A 17,711-nucleotide genomic window follows, 5' to 3' on the forward strand; every position below is an offset into this window, starting at 1 on the left:
TGAAACTAAACCCATGGAGGAAATTATGATATTTTAGGAGATTTATTTATAAATGAGTGAACAACGCAAATCCAGAAAGGAATTTATTTCTAGACAGCCAGTCTCGCAGAGCGGACATTTCGGTAGCTTTTTGCGAGCTGACGCTGTGGGGTTTGTCTAGAAGGGATACAGCAAATGCCGAAAAGTTAAGGATTAGATTTGGAGGTAGGATTATTAGGATGAAAACAGCGGTTCTGGCTAAATTGGATACAAATACATCCTACAATCGTGTGAAATTTTGTGTTTAGAGTTGGGTTTGGTTAAAGGATTAGGATAAAACAGTGCTCATCCAACGAGATTTCGTTTGCTGTATCCCTTCTATCCACAACCGCAGGCGTGGCGGGGATGTTTTATGAGTGGCGGGCCGCCACGGTTGAATGAATATAGCGGAAACACTGGTGTGTTTGTATGTGACTACAGATTTGTAAATCTCACATAATGTGGCATTATTTAAGTATAAAGGTCGTATGGGTTGAGGGCATGCCTTAACATTGTTTGACAAATGTGATTCTATGTTTTATATCAATTGTTGAAAAGACAAAAATGAAAAAAGAATATGGGGTAAGAGTACTAATGTAACGTCGGGGAAAGAATATAATGTAATGTACTAAATTAAATCTCTCATTTGCTAATTGCCAGATCCCTTGTGATTATCGGTACAGTGCTGTTCTCACTGTATATGGCATAACACCCCATGTTACCGTTATGTCCTCAGCACTGTCTCATTTGCATAGTCCACCTCTAAATGTGTCATTCCTCCCACAGCACTGCCATGAATTATAAAATGTATTTCGCTGTGAAGTGTGTACTATACTGTAAGCCATATTTTGTACTATACTGTAGATGACTTATAGCTGCCATTCTAGTTCCTGACTAGCTGATCATTTTGTTGGGCTGTATTTATGAATGTTTTATTATTTTATGCCCAAAGTACAGTACAGTGCAATACAGTATGATTTTCTCTCTGTGTATGTTTTAGCTGTTTTAAGACGGGAGGTTTAAAGAACAGCATGGCAGAGTCCCCTGTTGAAGAGGACACACCAAAAGAGCAAGAGAGTGCCACCCATGATCCCCTGCCGTGGGCTGGGGCTGCTCTAGGGGGGAGAATATTGAAAGCATGTGTTACGGCTGGTGCTTTTCTCCTGCTGTACACACTTTCTCAAATCACAGTGAGTTCATGCATACAGATTATACATACAAGTTACATGTATTTATCATTATAATAAACATTTAAATAATTTTGTCTTTTTAAAACCTGAATGTTTACAGGGTCATTATTTATTAATGTAATATGTAATATCATGTAACTTATTAATACAGCCCTCTCCATTTTGTGCCGTGTGTATGTTATCTTATTATTGTAATATTTGTATGTTATATTGTGTTTATTGCTGTGTTCAGGGTTTGTGGGTTATTTACATGCTGAATGGCTACAGGGCTTTTCCAGCAGCACACAAAGTTTTGGATCTTCTGCAGTATCTTCTCTCCACCAGTGATACCTGTGATCAACAGGTGACTATAGAGTTGAAGCTACAACAATATCTCTGACAAAAAGTTGTAAAACATTCACGTAATATAGACATAAAAAGAAGACAATAAAGATCTTGCCATGAAAGGGATCACAAACACACTTGAATGCACTTGTTACAGATGGAGATTTGGAGGGTGGAGAGTTTGTTGCCCCTCATAGCCACACTCTTCTTAGGTGTAGTCATCCTCGGCACTGGAGTGAGTATGTTTTATATCTTCCTGCATTTAGGTTATGAGCCGGGTGAACAAGCGTTAGGCTTGCTAAATTATCACAGTGTTATAACGAATGAAAACATACTGTGTGTTGGAGAGCCCCTTATGTAAAGTTGGATCTTTTCTTTTTTTACCCCATGGCTGTCACAAAAGACTCTGTTCTGCATTAAAACCCTTGTGCCTGGCAACACCACTTGCTTCCCTGATGATCGTCGTCAGTCCATGAGCAGGCAACCTTCCTTTACATATTCGGAATGGACAGATGCCAGACAGGAGAATTTCTACGAGCTAGATCCTGTTCCTGAGACTCCTGTTTTCGACTGTTTTATGGACATGAAGACTGAGGCTGACCCTGCCACTCTCACTGTTAAGCCTGTGGGCTTGCAGGAAAGGTAATACAGGCTATTCCTTACAGTTGATATCTTTTGCATTCAAGTCATATTTGGCTGCCATACAATGGCATAGCTGCAAAGAACCCTTTAACTCTTTCCCCGCCATTGACGAAATAACTCGTCAATTAAGAGAAAACGCTTCCCTGCCAATGACGAGAATATCCGGCTTTCAGAAATACCACAACTTCCGCAACTTTTACAATCCGGAAGTAGCACCTCATGTGAAAGAGAAAGAACTCTGTGTATCTTTTAAAGATCGCTCTTTTTCTGATCTCTCTCAAAAGTCTGTCACAAAAATTGAATTATCTCAGCTTTGTGCTCAAAATTGGGTGTTTTTGAAGAAACCTACCCATATTTGAGAGGTGGTAAAAAGAGAACTAATGAAGGTAGGATGAAACTCTTTTTTTTTTTTTTTTTAAAGTGATGGTCTGTTCTTTCATTTAATATATTGTTTGTTTATATATTTAAAGAAGAACATTTTCTGGAAGGCAATAAACTTTTGTGAATATCATGAAAATGCTGGCGCTGACTGGCAACTTTTTTTTAAACGCTGGTGGGAAAGAGTTTAGAACCTTTAAACCTGTAGGAACCAACGCCAAACATGCCATGTTAACCAGTAGGGGGCAATCTCTTTAAATAAATAAATGGGTGCACCTGGCATAGAGGAACAGGTGTTTGTGTGCTCGTTGGAAGTTCATAGTTTTTTGGCTTTGAAACTTGACCGTGAACTTGATTTTTTTTACCACAAATTTGTACGATTTATTGTGTTTTGAGCATACACTTTCACCATTTTGGAATCGTGTTTAGCTATACATGTGATATTATGTTCAGGATTGGCTTGGACAGTAAACTGTGGATGAATGAACAATGGAACTGTGGTGACTGTATGATATGCTTTTTCCAATAAAAGACACACAAGTCGGCATATGAAGAAGATTTGCCTTTATTGACATGAGACAAATAATTGCTCACTCTCCGAACACGATTCTCCTCAGACTTTAGTGGAAAGTCATTACATAACCTTTATTTTTAGTGTATACTGTATCGAACAATAACTATTATTAAAATAGCATGGACGTTTCGTGTAATATTCTTGCAATTCTTTACTCTAAAACAGGATGTGTTAACTTTTTACCCATTTTGTGTCATTTTAACACATTACGTGTAATTTTATGTTGATATGTGTTAAAACAAATCAAAGGGACAACACAAGTTGTGTTAAAAGTAACACAAAATGTGTTGTTCTAATAATAACACAGAAATGTGTCTAGGGCTTTTGGATAACACATTTAGGGGCAGTTTCCTGGACAGGGCTTATCTTAGTCCCAGACTAAAATGCATGTTTGAGCTGCTTTAATTCAAAACAAATTTTTTTTACAAATTTTAACACATATCAGTGACATTGTTTGTCTCAAGATGCACACCTGTAGTGTTTTTTTGAATGGTATGTTTAAATTACCTAATATAAATAATGCCTAGTTCTAGATTAACCTAAACCGTTTTCGAGAAACCGCCCCATAGTGTGTTATTTCTTAAATAAACATTTTGTGTTGTTTTTACTCGCTTTTAGAGTTTCTGCTAGCTCATAGTTATAAACCCACATTAGATAATCACCCAGTTGTGATGTAAAGGTTCAACTTTTATGTGCCCCACGTTCACCTAAACCTAGCTGTAATTTGCAGGAGGGGTTCAAATGTGTCGCTGACTCTGGACATGTGCACCCCTGGCACTACAGAGCCCTATGGATCCCTGCTGTCCCCCAGAGAACAGAGCACAAAGGAATATCTGCAGAATGCATCCAACCTACTAACACCTGAACAGCTACACACACGAGCTCTGGACGATGCCGTACTGCATGCTGAGTTTTATGTGAGTATCACTCGCACTAACATGCATATACACAAACACAATAAAAATAACGTCTCATCACTTTTCTTGTGATGCAAACAGGAAACGCCTATGAACTTTGTGGACCCGAAGGAATATAGCATTCCCGGCGTGGTGAGAAAGAATCGCTACAAAACCATACTACCAAGTGTGTATTTATTCTGTAAACAGTCTAGTGTATAATTAGCTTTATGTGAAATTGTCTACTGAAGTTTGTTCTTCATCTTCTAGAAGTTATTTTTTCTGTGTGCAGACACACATAGCAGAGTTTGCTTAAAAGCAAAAGAGGAGGATGATTTTCTAAGTACCTACATCAATGCTAATTATTTGAAGGTGAGGATTACTTTTAACTGTCACTTTGCAATGTGTTCGTGATTGATGGAGGAAAATAGTGCAGTGTTTAAATGGTATCAGGGTAACTGTGTCACTCTTGCAACATTCTGGTGGCATTCAGCATTTTGGCAAAGAGGTTTTTTTATTCAGGAGAACAAGAAATTATTTGTTCTTAAACAGGAAATGCTCAAGACCTACTCTAAATAAATGAATGCCTTCACATTTTTTGTAAGGACTAGTTTGTGACCAATTTCTAACATATTTCAAAATCCTGCAAAATGTCTAACTGTTCATTGTTTTTATCTAATGCTGTTTTGTTAGGGCTATGGAGGGAAAGAGAAAGCATATATCGCCACACAGGGTCCCACTGTAAACACAGTGGGGGATTTTTGGAGAATGGTTTGGCAGGAGCGCTGTCCCATTATCGTCATGATCACCAACATCGAAGAGAAAAATGAGGTCTGGTTATCTATTTATACACAACCTTATGCTTGTCTAAAGCTGTGTTTATAATGCAAATGACAATACAGAAGCCTCTTCTTGTACCTGGCAACATTCATAATCATGCAGTTTTGCAGTATCACATGCTGAAATGTGATTTGTTGAATGTTGAGCTTCTCTTAAGAAAGGCCTAACTTTGTCTTTCATGCAGGACAGAAACATACAGTATAGACATTGAGGGCCCTATTTTAACGATCTGAAACGCAAGTGCTAAGCGCAATGCGCAAGTGAGTTTGTGGGCGGTTCTTGGGCGATGTTGCTATTTTCCTGGCGTGGGAAATAACTCTTGCGCCGGGCGCAAATCAATAAGGGGTTGGTCTGAAGTAGGTTCATTATTCATAGGTGTGGCTTGGGTGTAACGTCAAATAAACCAATCAGAACGCTATCCAACATTCCCTTTAAACGCAAGGGCGCAAGTTCCATGGCGGGTTGCTATTATTATGACGGATTTACCAGGCGTACGCCAGGAGCGGTTTACAGCCGAGGAGACCCACGTTCTTGTAAAAGCAGTCAAAGACAGAGAAGTTGTTTTGTATGGGGATAGGAGAAACCCGCCTAAACCAGCGTAGGTTAAACAGGCGTGAGAGGAAATAGCCACAGTCTCATCAGCTGGCATCCCCATCGTTGCGCCAGCATAAATCGGGCACGCCTTGTAACGTCAGGTGGATCTGCCTCAGGACCTGACGCCAGCAGAGGACATCGCTGCGTCCACCCTCACCGCTGAAAGGGTTTGGGGGCTTTGAAATCGGACCCAAGAAACGCAAGCAAGGTCCAACCCCAAAGTACTCTTACAAATCAAGTTCACATACATTAAGGTTTCTTATGAAAACATTTTAATTATTATTTACATAAAATAAACGTAATACAGCCACACAACAAACTTATGAAAATATTTTAATCGTTATTTGCATGAGAATTTTTTAACGCAGCTACACATTAAATAAAAACTATCATCACAATGCTCACCACTATGATTCCCCTTATCTCGTGTATTAATATTTTTAAGTGTAACAATTTATGATTTGCAAAAATAACTGTTGCATCTGTGTAGATTAGATGCAAAGTGTGTGCGCGTTGTGAAAGCTATACGGTCAAGCATGTGCCCTTAAAATAGCATAATGAACAACGCGCAACGCGCCACTGACTTTAGACTTTTTTTTTCTGGTCAGTGGCGCATTTGTTTTTTGAAAGTGCAAAATAGCATCAGGGATGGTTTGCGCCGGAACACGCCTCTTTTTTTGCGCTGAACCGCCCAGGGAGCGCAAGTTCATTCCCTAGTTTGCCGACGTGCTTCTGTGGAGGGAAAAACCCGCTGTGCGCCGGTGCAAAATACGAATGATACATGCGTCACTGACAAAGTCAATTGCGCTGGTTGCAAGATAGGGCCCTGAATCTTTAAAAACAAACCTGAGGTTCAGACAGATTCCCTCTATATTATTGACACATCTAATGTGTTGTCCTTAACTTAAAGGAATAGTCTACTCATTTTCAATATTAAAATATGTTATTACCTTAACTAAGAACTGTTGAATCATCCCTCTATCATCTGTGTGTGTGCACGTAAGCGCTGGAGCGCGCTGCGACGCTACGATAGCATTTAGCTTAGCCCCATTCATTCAATGGTACCATTTAGAGATAAAGTTAGAAGTGACCAAACACATCAACGTTTTTCCTATTTAAGACGAGTAGTTATACGAGCAAGTTTGGTGGTACAAAATAAAACGTATCGCTTTTCTAAGCGGATTTAAAAGAGGAACTATATTGTATGGCGTAATAGCACTTTTGGGAGTACTTCGACTCGCCTGAAAAGTCCGCTCCCCTTCTCACTCTCATAATGGGAGAGGGAGGGTGTTACTGCGCCAAGTCGAAGTACTATAAAAAAGTGCTATTACGCCATAAAATATAGTTACTCTTTTAAATCCGCTTAGAAAAGCGCTATGTTTTATTTTGTACCACCAAACTTGCTCGTATAACTACTCGTCTTAAATAGGAAAAACGTTGATGTGTTTGGTCACTTCTAACTTTATCTCTAAATGGTACCATTGAATGAATGGGGCTAAGCTAAATGCTATCGTAGCGTCGCAGAGCGCTCCAGGGCTTACGTGCACACACAAAGATGACAGAGGGATGATTCAACAGTTCTTAGTTAAAGGTAGGGTAACACATTTTGAAAAATGCTAACGGTAGCCGCCTAGCAATGAAATCCCGATCCCACCCTCAAGTCAAATCGCCATCCAAAGTCACGCCTCTTTCCAAGCACATGAACACGCACAGATCAGACGGTCACGTCTCATGTCTCATTCACCAGTGAGAAAACTTTGCAGTACAAAGTGAATAACATTTCCAAAATAACCAACATAAACAACTGGTTTACATCAGAATTAGTTTAAGCACACGTTCGATTCTGTAGACGTAGTAACTATATCGTTATGCTAATCCGGAAAACGAACACAAATTTCATAAGCAACACAATGTTTCATCAAAGTATAATATCTGAATCCATCTCAATACAAACATATCGCGTACCTACCTTACCAAAATAAACAGTGCAATGACCCTTTCAGACCCTTTGCCTCCTGTAGCTGTTTGCATCTCGTGGTAAAGCAGTAAAGTTACAGATGTTAATTTGGGTTTTTGCTCTTGCTGATCCAGGCAGTTTTTGCTGTTGTTGTTATAAAAGATGCATTTAGTTTTGTTGCTCCTGTGTAGGTTGTCAATTCAGCAGAAAAGTTTGCTGTTCTCGCTGTTTACAGACAGAGCGCACGTGAACGCGCCGATGACGTATGGTATCTGCGTGGACTCGCTGCGCGGTGGGAATTCAAATTACGCTTACGTATGAGGGACATAAAAGGAAACGTCCGTTCGGACCGAAATCTATGATTTGTTGAACATTTTTTGGTCCTACGCCTTTCACAGATGACATAAATTTGTGAATGCTATCAGAATGTGAGGAGACTTTTAACCAGCATAACTAAAAATGTTTCAGGATCAAATCTGTTACCCTACCTTTAAGGTAATAACATATTTTAATATTGAAAATGAGTAGACTATTCCTTTAACACATATCTGTGTTATTTTTGGAACAAGATACTTTGTGTTGTTTTAACACATCTTGTATTGTCCTTTTTATTTATTTGAACACAAAATCAACACGAAATGACACATAATGTGTTAAATAGGATAACACAAAACAATGTGTTAAAATCAACACATCCTTTCTTAGTGCAGGACTAGGCCTTAGTTATTTTAGGCCATTTAAGTAGTTTTTACAAACAAACCTTACAAAAAACAATACTGGTGTGCATCTTGAGACAAAACAATGGCACTGAAAATAAGATATGTCAGTACAAGGTGTTTTGAATTTAAGGCAGCTCAAACATGCATTTTAGTCTGGGACTAGGATAAGCCTTAGTCCGCGTCACAGATGTCTTTCTCGTGTCATTTTATGTATTGTTTTCTCATAGTTTTTTCCTATTTTCAAATTATTGTCGCTTGGGGTTGGGGTTAGATTTGGGGTTTTGGTTAGGAGGATGTAATTTTATGTTAGGATGTACTTTTATGTATTGGTTTCTACATGTTTTTCTTCCACTTTTAAAACTATTCTTGCCTAGAGTTGTGGTTAGAGTTGAGGTTTGGGTTAGGTGTTTTACAGATTAATGTTACAGGTAAATATTTGTTTGTGTGTCTCACAGAAATGCACAGAATACTGGCCAGAGGACAATGCAGTCTGGGAGGGTATCGAGATCACTGTCAAACAGGTCATCCAAGCAGATGACTACAGTCTAAGGATTTTCACTGTGAAGGTCTGTTTTTGTCCTAACTGTATGTATGTGATTATTATGATAAAAGATTTTGGCATATCTTAAAACCATAGATTGATCTCTAAAGTTTAATAAAAAGAAGTAAAGCAAGACTTCAATTCTTTGTTTAAAGGGCCATTTCATCGATAGGAACATTAATCTTTGTTGAAAGTGGGTCATATTTGTAGTCGAAATGTAAAAATTTTTAGAATTTTGTGCCTATTTGACCGAGAAAAGACAGAACATGACTTTAGAGCACATTTGAATGAAACACTACAACTCCCACAATGCACTACAATGCCCAGCTCTGCAAGCCACTCCCATTAATCGGAACATGGCTCAGATATGCTATTGTGTACATAAATGCCACGTTAGTAAAACCTAGAAAATAGCCACCGTCTGACAGACACCAATCATGACTTTTTTTTTAAACGTGATGTTACATTGTGTTACACACAATAACACTCTGGCCTGGTGTGTAGCAAAGTCTTATTCAAACAGTAACATGCGGTTTCAGATCCGCAGTACAAATGTCTTTCCAAGTACTTAAAAAAGGGTATTCATATTAAATGTTTATTTAGTTTTACCAATTTTCTTTTTGTCTCTTGTTTACTGTAATTACATCTGTGTAATATCAGCCTCATTGCTTTCACATAGACATATAAACAGAGATGTATAGTAACGAAGTAGAACTACTTCACTACTGTACTTAAGTACTAAAAGACAGTATCTGTACTCTACTGAAGTATTATTTTTTTCTCCTACTTCCACTTTTACTTCAGTACATTTTTTCTTTGAGTTTAATACTTTTACTCCAATACATTTTTTATGTGCTGCATAGTTACTCGTTACTCTCAAATGTTACGAATCATGGTCACATGGTGGTCTGAACCAATTGGAGATAGTAAAGGGCGACCCCTCCCAACCTCTCACTCACAAATATGAGCCAGGGTTGTTGACAAATGTGAAGCGAAGAGAGAACCAAAGTGCGCGAGAAAGACAGAGAGAGAGAGAATGCGCAAGAAAGGGCGAGTGTGCGCGAAAGAAGGAAACCTAAATTCAATGAAACACCTTGTACCTTTACCTATTACCATTTTATCGACTAATATTTCATTAATTCTGAATTCTCTATCGCCATATCAGTTAAATTAATCTGAATTATCTGAACATTCATGTCCTTGTACTCCTGCTACAGCCAAAGGAATTGTAAGTGTCCTTTAGCTTAAACCTTTGAAATAATATAAACAATATTATATTCAAACTTTTGACTATTTTCTTTAATAACTACATTACACAATACTTGTACTTTTACTTTCAGTACTTGAGTAGTATATTTTAAAATAAACTACTTGCAATACTTAAGTACAAAGCATGTTTAATACTTTAGTACTTCCACTTAAGTGCTGTGCTTAAAGAGCACTTCAACTTCTACTCAAGTCACTTTTTTGATAGAGCACTTGTACTTTTACTCAAGTCTGGGTCGCTAGTACTTTATACATCTCTGCATATAAAACAGCGCTCAGATATGCTATTGTGTACATAAATGCCACCTTAGTATAACAAAGAAAATAGAAACACTCACTTTATAGTCAGACGTCCGTTTATCCCTGCATCCTGCACACAAACGTGTCACCCTGCACAATATATCCACAGACGCGCTGCCTCAGCTCTGTGCTCGTAAGCGGAAACAAGTCTTTGAAATAAACATATCCAAACATGCGCAAAGTTGCTCTCTGCCTCAAAACATTCACCAAACAAACATCCATATCCTCATCTGATGGAGAAATGTTATAAAGAAGGCACACAGCGAGAGTAGAGGCACTATCAGTCCGGGCTTCTCTACGCAGCAGAGGCCCATGGTTGCGGCGTCCTCCCCGGGCTCCTCTACTCAGCCGAAGCCCAGGCTCCGGCCTACTCCTCGGGCTTCTGTTCCTCCATCTGCCTCAGCTCTTTGCTGTATTGTGGCTCATAAAGGTGCAATGATTAGCGGATTAGAGCATCACAGCTTGCGAAATCACCCTCTTCTATATCATATTGATTAACTTCCGCTGTTATTGTAACACGAAGTCTGGCTCGCTCCACAACGTCTGTTTAGCTTAGCTTAGCATAAAGATGCCGGCTGATCGTTTTTTTCGTCTGTGTTTGTATATTTTCGTAAGTCCCACCCACTGATCTGTAATAGGTCTTTAGCATGAGTGGGTCCCACCCATAGCCCCCACCTTGAAAAATGAGGAATGAGTGTCTGTAGTCTTTCACACTCAACAGAGATACAGGATTTCCTTCAATGACGCAAAATGATGATTTTTACATCATTGAAAGAAGGAAGTGCCTCACTGAAATGAGTATTTCTCCCCTCTCAGGGGAAACTGAGTGAATAATGCACGACCATTTAAAAACATGACTGGGGTTCTAACGATACAAACCTTAATGCAAATGGGTGAAGTTTCCCTTTAAAGTTGTCACTTCCTTCTACTATGTCAGTATTATTATTATTCAATGTGAGTGAAAGAGAAATATGAGAGGTAGAGAAAGAGAGAAGTACAGATTAGGTGGAATATTTGCGTCAGATGCAAAAACCTCTAAATCCCACCTCTGTCAAAAATGAGATTATAATATTAACTGAATGCTCTCAGCACGTTTTATATGTTTATCAAATACTTTTGCTTCAAATCCACTTAATCCAGGCCTTAGATCATTCAGAAATACAGTTTTGTTTTGCCAGAATCCATAAAGAGCCTTAATAACAATGCTCATTTACAAGAAAACATGTCATATGCACTTAAAGGGTTAGCATCAGAGCTCTTCAGATATTCTTAGCAATCCAGCGTTTCACATAACTGATGGAAATATAGTTAGTCAGAATATCTACATCATACAGCGTTGTGCAGTGATTTGATGTATTTATTTACAGGTATGTACTGTATGTTTGTATTTGTGTTATGTGCTGCAAATGTACATTAACATATATGTGACTGTTTGTGTGTTTAGAGTGAGGGTGAGGAGCGCACTATCAGACAGTACTGGTACACATCCTGGCCAGATCAAAAAACTCCAGATAAAGCCCCACCTCTGCTAGAATTGGTTCAGGAAGTAGAGGAAGCGAGGAATCAATCTCCATCCAATAGTGGCCCTGTCATTGTGCACTGCAGGTACCAACACAAAGGACATAATGTGACCCAATCTTTTCTACATAAAACAGTACCTTTACCTAGGAATGAAATATATATTCTTTCATATTGATATATAAATCTATACTGTTTATTGCAAATACTTTATGATCAACAGGCACAATTATGTGCTGGGTATATAAGTTTTAGTATTACAGATATATTATCTTCAGTCATTTCTGTTTCTATTTCTTTTGTCTAGCTAATTCCTTACACTGTGTTTTTCACTCTTAGTGCCGGGATTGGACGCACTGGCTGTTTCATTGCTACCTCCATCTTGTGCCAGCAGCTAAGCAATGAAGGGGTGGTTGACATTCTGAAGACCACCTGCCAGCTACGCCTGGACAGGTAAGAAGTATTTTCACTGTATGTACACTGTAACGTTAAACCTTAGTGTTAGTTTGAGTATTGACTGAGAGGGCAAAAAATTGTTAGCTATTATACCTCATTTGTATCAAGTCATGGAGAAAAAGGAAGCTGGCAGATGCGATCAGATGTGGTTGCATTAAGCTATTGTTATGCATATGAATGACATACATTGAAATTGATCTCGTGCCGCTGTTTTTGTTGCTGTTGTGTGTTTAGAGGTGGGATGATTCAGACAGCGGAGCAGTATCAGTTTGTTCATCATGTACTCAGCCTGTATGAACGACAGCTTCAGAAGACCTCAGAAGAGTAAAGCCTCCATGAGTGCACAACCTTCACACTTCTCCTTGACCTTCATCTGAACATGGGGCAGGGACTGACATTCAGTACTTCAGATCTCATGTTTTTATATACAACCGACGTTTAGGCTGAACTATCCTTTCGGAGCAAGGCCAATATTAGACTTTACCCTACCCACAATACCCCCTGCTCGCCCCATGCCTCATCAAAACACAAAATATACTTGATTTATTTATTATAATTAAAGTAACACTAATGGTTATTTATGAAATACACAAATACTGCCCTAACAACATAATAATGCTCAGCAGATCATTTACAGTATGCTCAAACACAACAATGTTTCTACTCGTGTAATGGTACAGTACAAACACAATAACAAGTGGACACCAAGGCCTCCATTTGTCTGAGATTATATAAATGTAACATTAGATTTAGTGACCTCTGAGCCTAAAGTACAGCAATTTTCCTTTTACTTCTAAGACGTTTTTACAGGATTTATAACTTAATGTATCTTGAAGATTTGTTGTAATGTCTGGGTGTGTCTGTGTGTGTGTGTGTGTGTGTACAAATATGTTGAAAGATCAACCCGATCAATCAGTATGTATGCTTGTATGTCCGAGCGTGTCTGTGTATACTGGAGACGGCATAAAGGCGAGAAAATGTTCACTATGTGCTACTGTATGATGATTATCAGACTTACTCCGGATGTGTGGTTGGTCTCTAGGGAGAGGTTATCCTACCACATTTAATACAAATGGCCTTAATATGTGTCTTTCTGTCCTGATTGGGGTCCATATGGTTGTTTAGAGATGTTGTCGAGCAGATCTGAAGGCAGTGTGGTGTTGCAGCCTGTCGTAGTCTCATTAGGTCCGATTAGGAGCGAGACTGATCCCAGTACAGATCGACGTGCGCTTTTCCAGCGTACCTTTGCCTTCTTGCGTGTTGTTGGATGCTGTAACCTGTAAAACGTATTAGTTGGACTCTTAAAAGCATCGATGCTGCACCTCAAGGTATTATGTACAGAAATGCCGAAACACTGTATCCGACTAATGTTCAATTTGTAAATCATAGCTTGTAATGATAGCAGAAATCACGACAATGGGACATATATAGTTGTGATGTTTTTGCCCTGGACGTCCAGGTTACTGTGACTCATTATTACAAATTCTTTTATTAGCTTGTTTTGCTCTGGTTATAACATTGTTTATATGTGGGTCTGCGTTTCTGATTCGTTGAGATGTATAATAATCAGTATTTGCCCAGCTCGTACAGCTTTGCTGAGACTTGCAGTTTGCATGAGCAAGTACATTTTGAACTTCTTTTTAATTATTAGCAAGACAATTTTGAAATGATAAGCAGACGTTAGTGTGTGATCATGTGCAATAGCTTCTGCGTCTCTGAGAATCTTCAGTCAATGACCTCATATGATCCAGCTGGACATACAACACTGGAACTGTAATGCAAGTATCCTCCAACTTACTTTAAACAGTACTGCTATAACACTTTTCTGACTAGTCCTGTGTTTTAAACCAGATGGTTTCTTTCAGGCAGCTCTGAGCTGAAAGTAGCTACACTAGAGATTGTACTGGTATTTAAATGTTGCTAGTTCAAGGCTTTGAAATGGTTTTGCCAGAAATGAGAATGTCTTCAATTGACTTTCATTCACACGCTTTAATTGCTGCTGTTATCATCTGCTGTCTTTTTATTATAGCAGAACTGCTGTTGTGTTTCGTTGATACTGAGCATTTGAATTGTATTATTTGAAATATTAGTCTTATTTATTGAAAAAGTTTTGTCTCTGTGTTTCTGTGCTGTTATTACACTGCCAAAGACTGTAGTGATTGGTCCATACGGCAAAACATTTTTAAAATCCTATTTCTATATTTTAAAGCATTGAAACCGTAGCGAGTTTTAGGATCAACATGTGGAATTATAACAGTACATATATGAAACCAGCTTATATATTTGGATCTTATTTTGGAGTCCCACTGTAAATCATAATTCAAGATTGTCTTATATTTTATTCCATCTAGTATTTTGTTTAATCGTTTGTTTAACCTAAATAAAGAAAAAAGGTTTTATCAATTTACAGGAATGTAAATACAACATTGACAGCATTTGTGGCATAATGTTGATTACCACTGAAATATTTTGGTAACACTTTACAATATTTGTTAACATTAGCAAATGTTTTAGCTAACATGAACTAACAATGAGCATTGTAGTTTATCAGCATTTATTAATCTCTTTATTAATGCCAATACAGTTGTTCATGTTAGTTCACTGTGGTTAACAGTTACACATTTAAAAAAAAAACAATATTAGTAAATGCTGTAGAAATATTGTTTTTTGTTAGTTCATGTTAGCTAATGCATTTACTGATGTTTACAACCTTTATATTGAATATTTTGGGCAGGTAAAAATATTTAAAGTTTAGCTTAGGCAAAATCACTTAATGGCCCTGTCTGTGAGAAGTTATATAATGATGGCTGGTAAAATGCCAGATATATTTGCAAACTCATAGTTGTGGTGGTAACAGACACACAAAAAAAAAAGGTTTTCACACCTCAAAACCAATGATTCAGACAACAATTCAAATACAAAATAATTTAGCAATTTATGTAAGTGCTTTAGCAAAGACAGAGGCTTTACAGTTCTGATTTAAAATATCGGCCTGGTTTACTTGAAACGTGTACAGTGTGTATAGTAACCAAAATGTTATTCTGTGGTAATCAACACAAAGCATAAATCTCTTACATTTACAACCATTTCTGTGCATATGTTACACTGTTTGTCACCCTTATAGACCTTTTACAGGTTTTGTACTGTCTGCTAGAATAATCTTAAAAAAGATTTACAAATATTCAAGGTCTATACTGTTTAATTTCAGTAGTCAAACATAAATTATTTCACACTTAAGAAAGTCTAATCAAAAACACATTTTGAATGAATAAATATATATATACCAGGCCCTGAGTAATCACCAAGGGGCACAAAAATAACATAGAAATCCTCATTATAGATGTAAAAATGTATTCTTTAGGCATCCCGTGATTACATGCAGCAATAAATCATGGCCAGATAAAAGTATTTGATCAAGTTCAGTGTGTCAGCTCAACAATAGGTTTAATCAGTGAATCAAAGAATACCTTTAATCAGTGTTGTAGTTGATAGGTTGTAGCATAGGGCAAGTATTGCAGTTAAGGGGCTTGCAGTTTCATTTCCTTCCCCCAGCTCACTGCCCACTCACTCTCACAGTTAGACCCCGTTTCCTACAGGACACTCCATCTGTTGGGGTGTCTGTGTTGCCAGAGAAGAGTAACAGACAAATAGGCACCAGCAAATAAGTATATCATTATATCATACAAACACAAATTAGATCTTGGGCCAACCCAGCTTGGATTATATCCACATAACAGTATTTAGAATAATCTGGAGGATGCTCTTTTATGTTGAAATGTATTTTAATTGAATCATTGTGAACTACTCACTACCAGCATAGTATGTCTTTATGCACTATTGTACAAAGCTAAAACAAGCACAAAGATGAAATACTGATTTTTGAATGTGAATGCAGAGGCTTGTGCCTCGGCTGTCTTAATCTCTGAAATATTTCAATGCCACCTGAGTATTTGACCTTTTGCTTCTTCATTTCACCTGAACTTTTCACAGTTTTGTTTATGCGTTTAGCAGTGTTTCAATATTGCTTATTTATTGTCCGTGATTTTGGTTAAAATGTTTGGCAATGACCCCTTAGTCTAAAAAAAAAGAAAAGGAAAAAAACAATTTTAAACCTGTTCTATAGTGAAATAGATGTAGTTTGAAAAATTAAATTTGCCTCATTGCGTTCGTATCGTTCCTCTGCTGTTAAAATCCAAATAGAATGTAACATGAATAAGTTTACAATATCATGGCTTGTATTATTGGTATATGCTTTAATTTTTAAATAAAAAATTCCTTCTGTTAATCAGGAAAATGAGGTGATTAGAGTTTGATTGACATACAGATGTGATATTCATAAAAGTGCAGTGTTGCATTTGCAGGGTTGCATTTCATTGAAGGAACACGCCCACATTTTGGGAATTTAGCTTATTCACTGTATCCCCCCAGAGTTGGATAGTCCATACATAACTTTCTCATCTCCGTGCATAACTTTCTCATCTCCCTGCATGCTGTATCTCTGTCTGACGCAGCCCCCGCTAGCTTAGCTTAGCACAAAGACTGGAAGTGAATGGCTCCAGCTAGCATACTCACAACGTGTACTGTGCACTGCTACTTGGGCGGAGCGATTTGCACAACTCTGACCAAACTCTCTGCTCCTCACCAGGGGGCTTCTCGGGTGCTGCAAGTTAATCACTTTGCCCTAGTAGCAGTGTTTCGCCTTCTGAGAATATAGTTTGCAGTATATATATATATATATATATATATATATATATATATATAAAGATGGGTGTGTCTCATATGACCTTGTTATTTGTACACGGTGTGACTATACAAATCACAACATATAAATAGGAAAATCGCGTTATTTTGTCACTTATTGGGAGCAGTACGCTAGCTGGAGCCATTCACTTCCAGTCTTTGTGCTAAGCTAAGCTAGCAGAGGCTGCATCAGACACAATTACAGCACGCACACAGATAAGAAAGGTATGTATGGACTTATCTAACTCTGGGGAATACAGTGAATAAGCTAAATTCTCAAAATGTGGGCATGTTCCTTTAAGGCTTTTTCTAAAAACCACAGAGATATAATATTAGCTTAATTGTTAAAATAACAGTAAGTACTTGATTCAAAATCATATTTGATTTTATATAATCCAGTCTTTACATAGATACAATGAAGAATCATTACACACTGACATTTATTAAAACCAATATTATACTATCATAAACACTTACTAACCATAATTAATTTCTTTAGAGCAATCTATGTTCATTTTAAACTTTGCAACATAATGCTACACAATGCTACATAAATTATAGTGAAAATCAGGTTAAAAGTCATTTTTAACAACAACTGGTCTGTATTAGCATCTCCTAACCAGCAGGAGGGGCTTGGAACACAGAAAAGATATGACGAAAAATAAAGTTTCAGTAAATCATTCAGATACTATTTCTAAAGGTAGACCTGTCTTGTCACTTTTTTGTGACCATAATATGTGTAACACCTTTTATCTCTC

The 17,711-nt window shown here is 37.7% G+C and overlaps 1 protein-coding gene across 4 annotated transcripts in view; it reads left to right on the plus strand.

The window, feature by feature from the left end:
• ptpn5 (protein tyrosine phosphatase non-receptor type 5) overlaps nucleotides 1-16,634 on the plus strand; it is a 22,737-nt gene extending 6,103 nt beyond the window's left edge. For all 4 annotated transcript variants that reach the window (XM_065289422.2, XM_065289425.2, XM_065289426.2 and 1 more), the window contains 12 exons: nucleotides 1,019-1,208; nucleotides 1,441-1,551; nucleotides 1,690-1,767; nucleotides 1,936-2,174; nucleotides 3,857-4,043; nucleotides 4,125-4,209; nucleotides 4,315-4,394; nucleotides 4,716-4,853; nucleotides 8,588-8,698; nucleotides 11,684-11,844; nucleotides 12,097-12,210; nucleotides 12,448-16,634. In XM_065289422.2, coding sequence (XP_065145494.1) covers nucleotides 1,050-1,208; nucleotides 1,441-1,551; nucleotides 1,690-1,767; nucleotides 1,936-2,174; nucleotides 3,857-4,043; nucleotides 4,125-4,209; nucleotides 4,315-4,394; nucleotides 4,716-4,853; nucleotides 8,588-8,698; nucleotides 11,684-11,844; nucleotides 12,097-12,210; nucleotides 12,448-12,541 — 1,557 coding nt within the window. In that variant the 5' untranslated portion in view covers nucleotides 1,019-1,049 and the 3' untranslated portion in view covers nucleotides 12,542-16,634. The remainder of the gene's footprint in view (nucleotides 1-1,018; nucleotides 1,209-1,440; nucleotides 1,552-1,689; nucleotides 1,768-1,935; nucleotides 2,175-3,856; nucleotides 4,044-4,124; nucleotides 4,210-4,314; nucleotides 4,395-4,715; nucleotides 4,854-8,587; nucleotides 8,699-11,683; nucleotides 11,845-12,096; nucleotides 12,211-12,447) is intronic.
• Nucleotides 16,635-17,711: the final 1,077 nt, after the last annotated feature.

This window comes from Paramisgurnus dabryanus, chromosome 2, assembly GCF_030506205.2.
Source record: "Paramisgurnus dabryanus chromosome 2, PD_genome_1.1, whole genome shotgun sequence".
NCBI lineage: Eukaryota > Metazoa > Chordata > Actinopteri > Cypriniformes > Cobitidae > Paramisgurnus > Paramisgurnus dabryanus.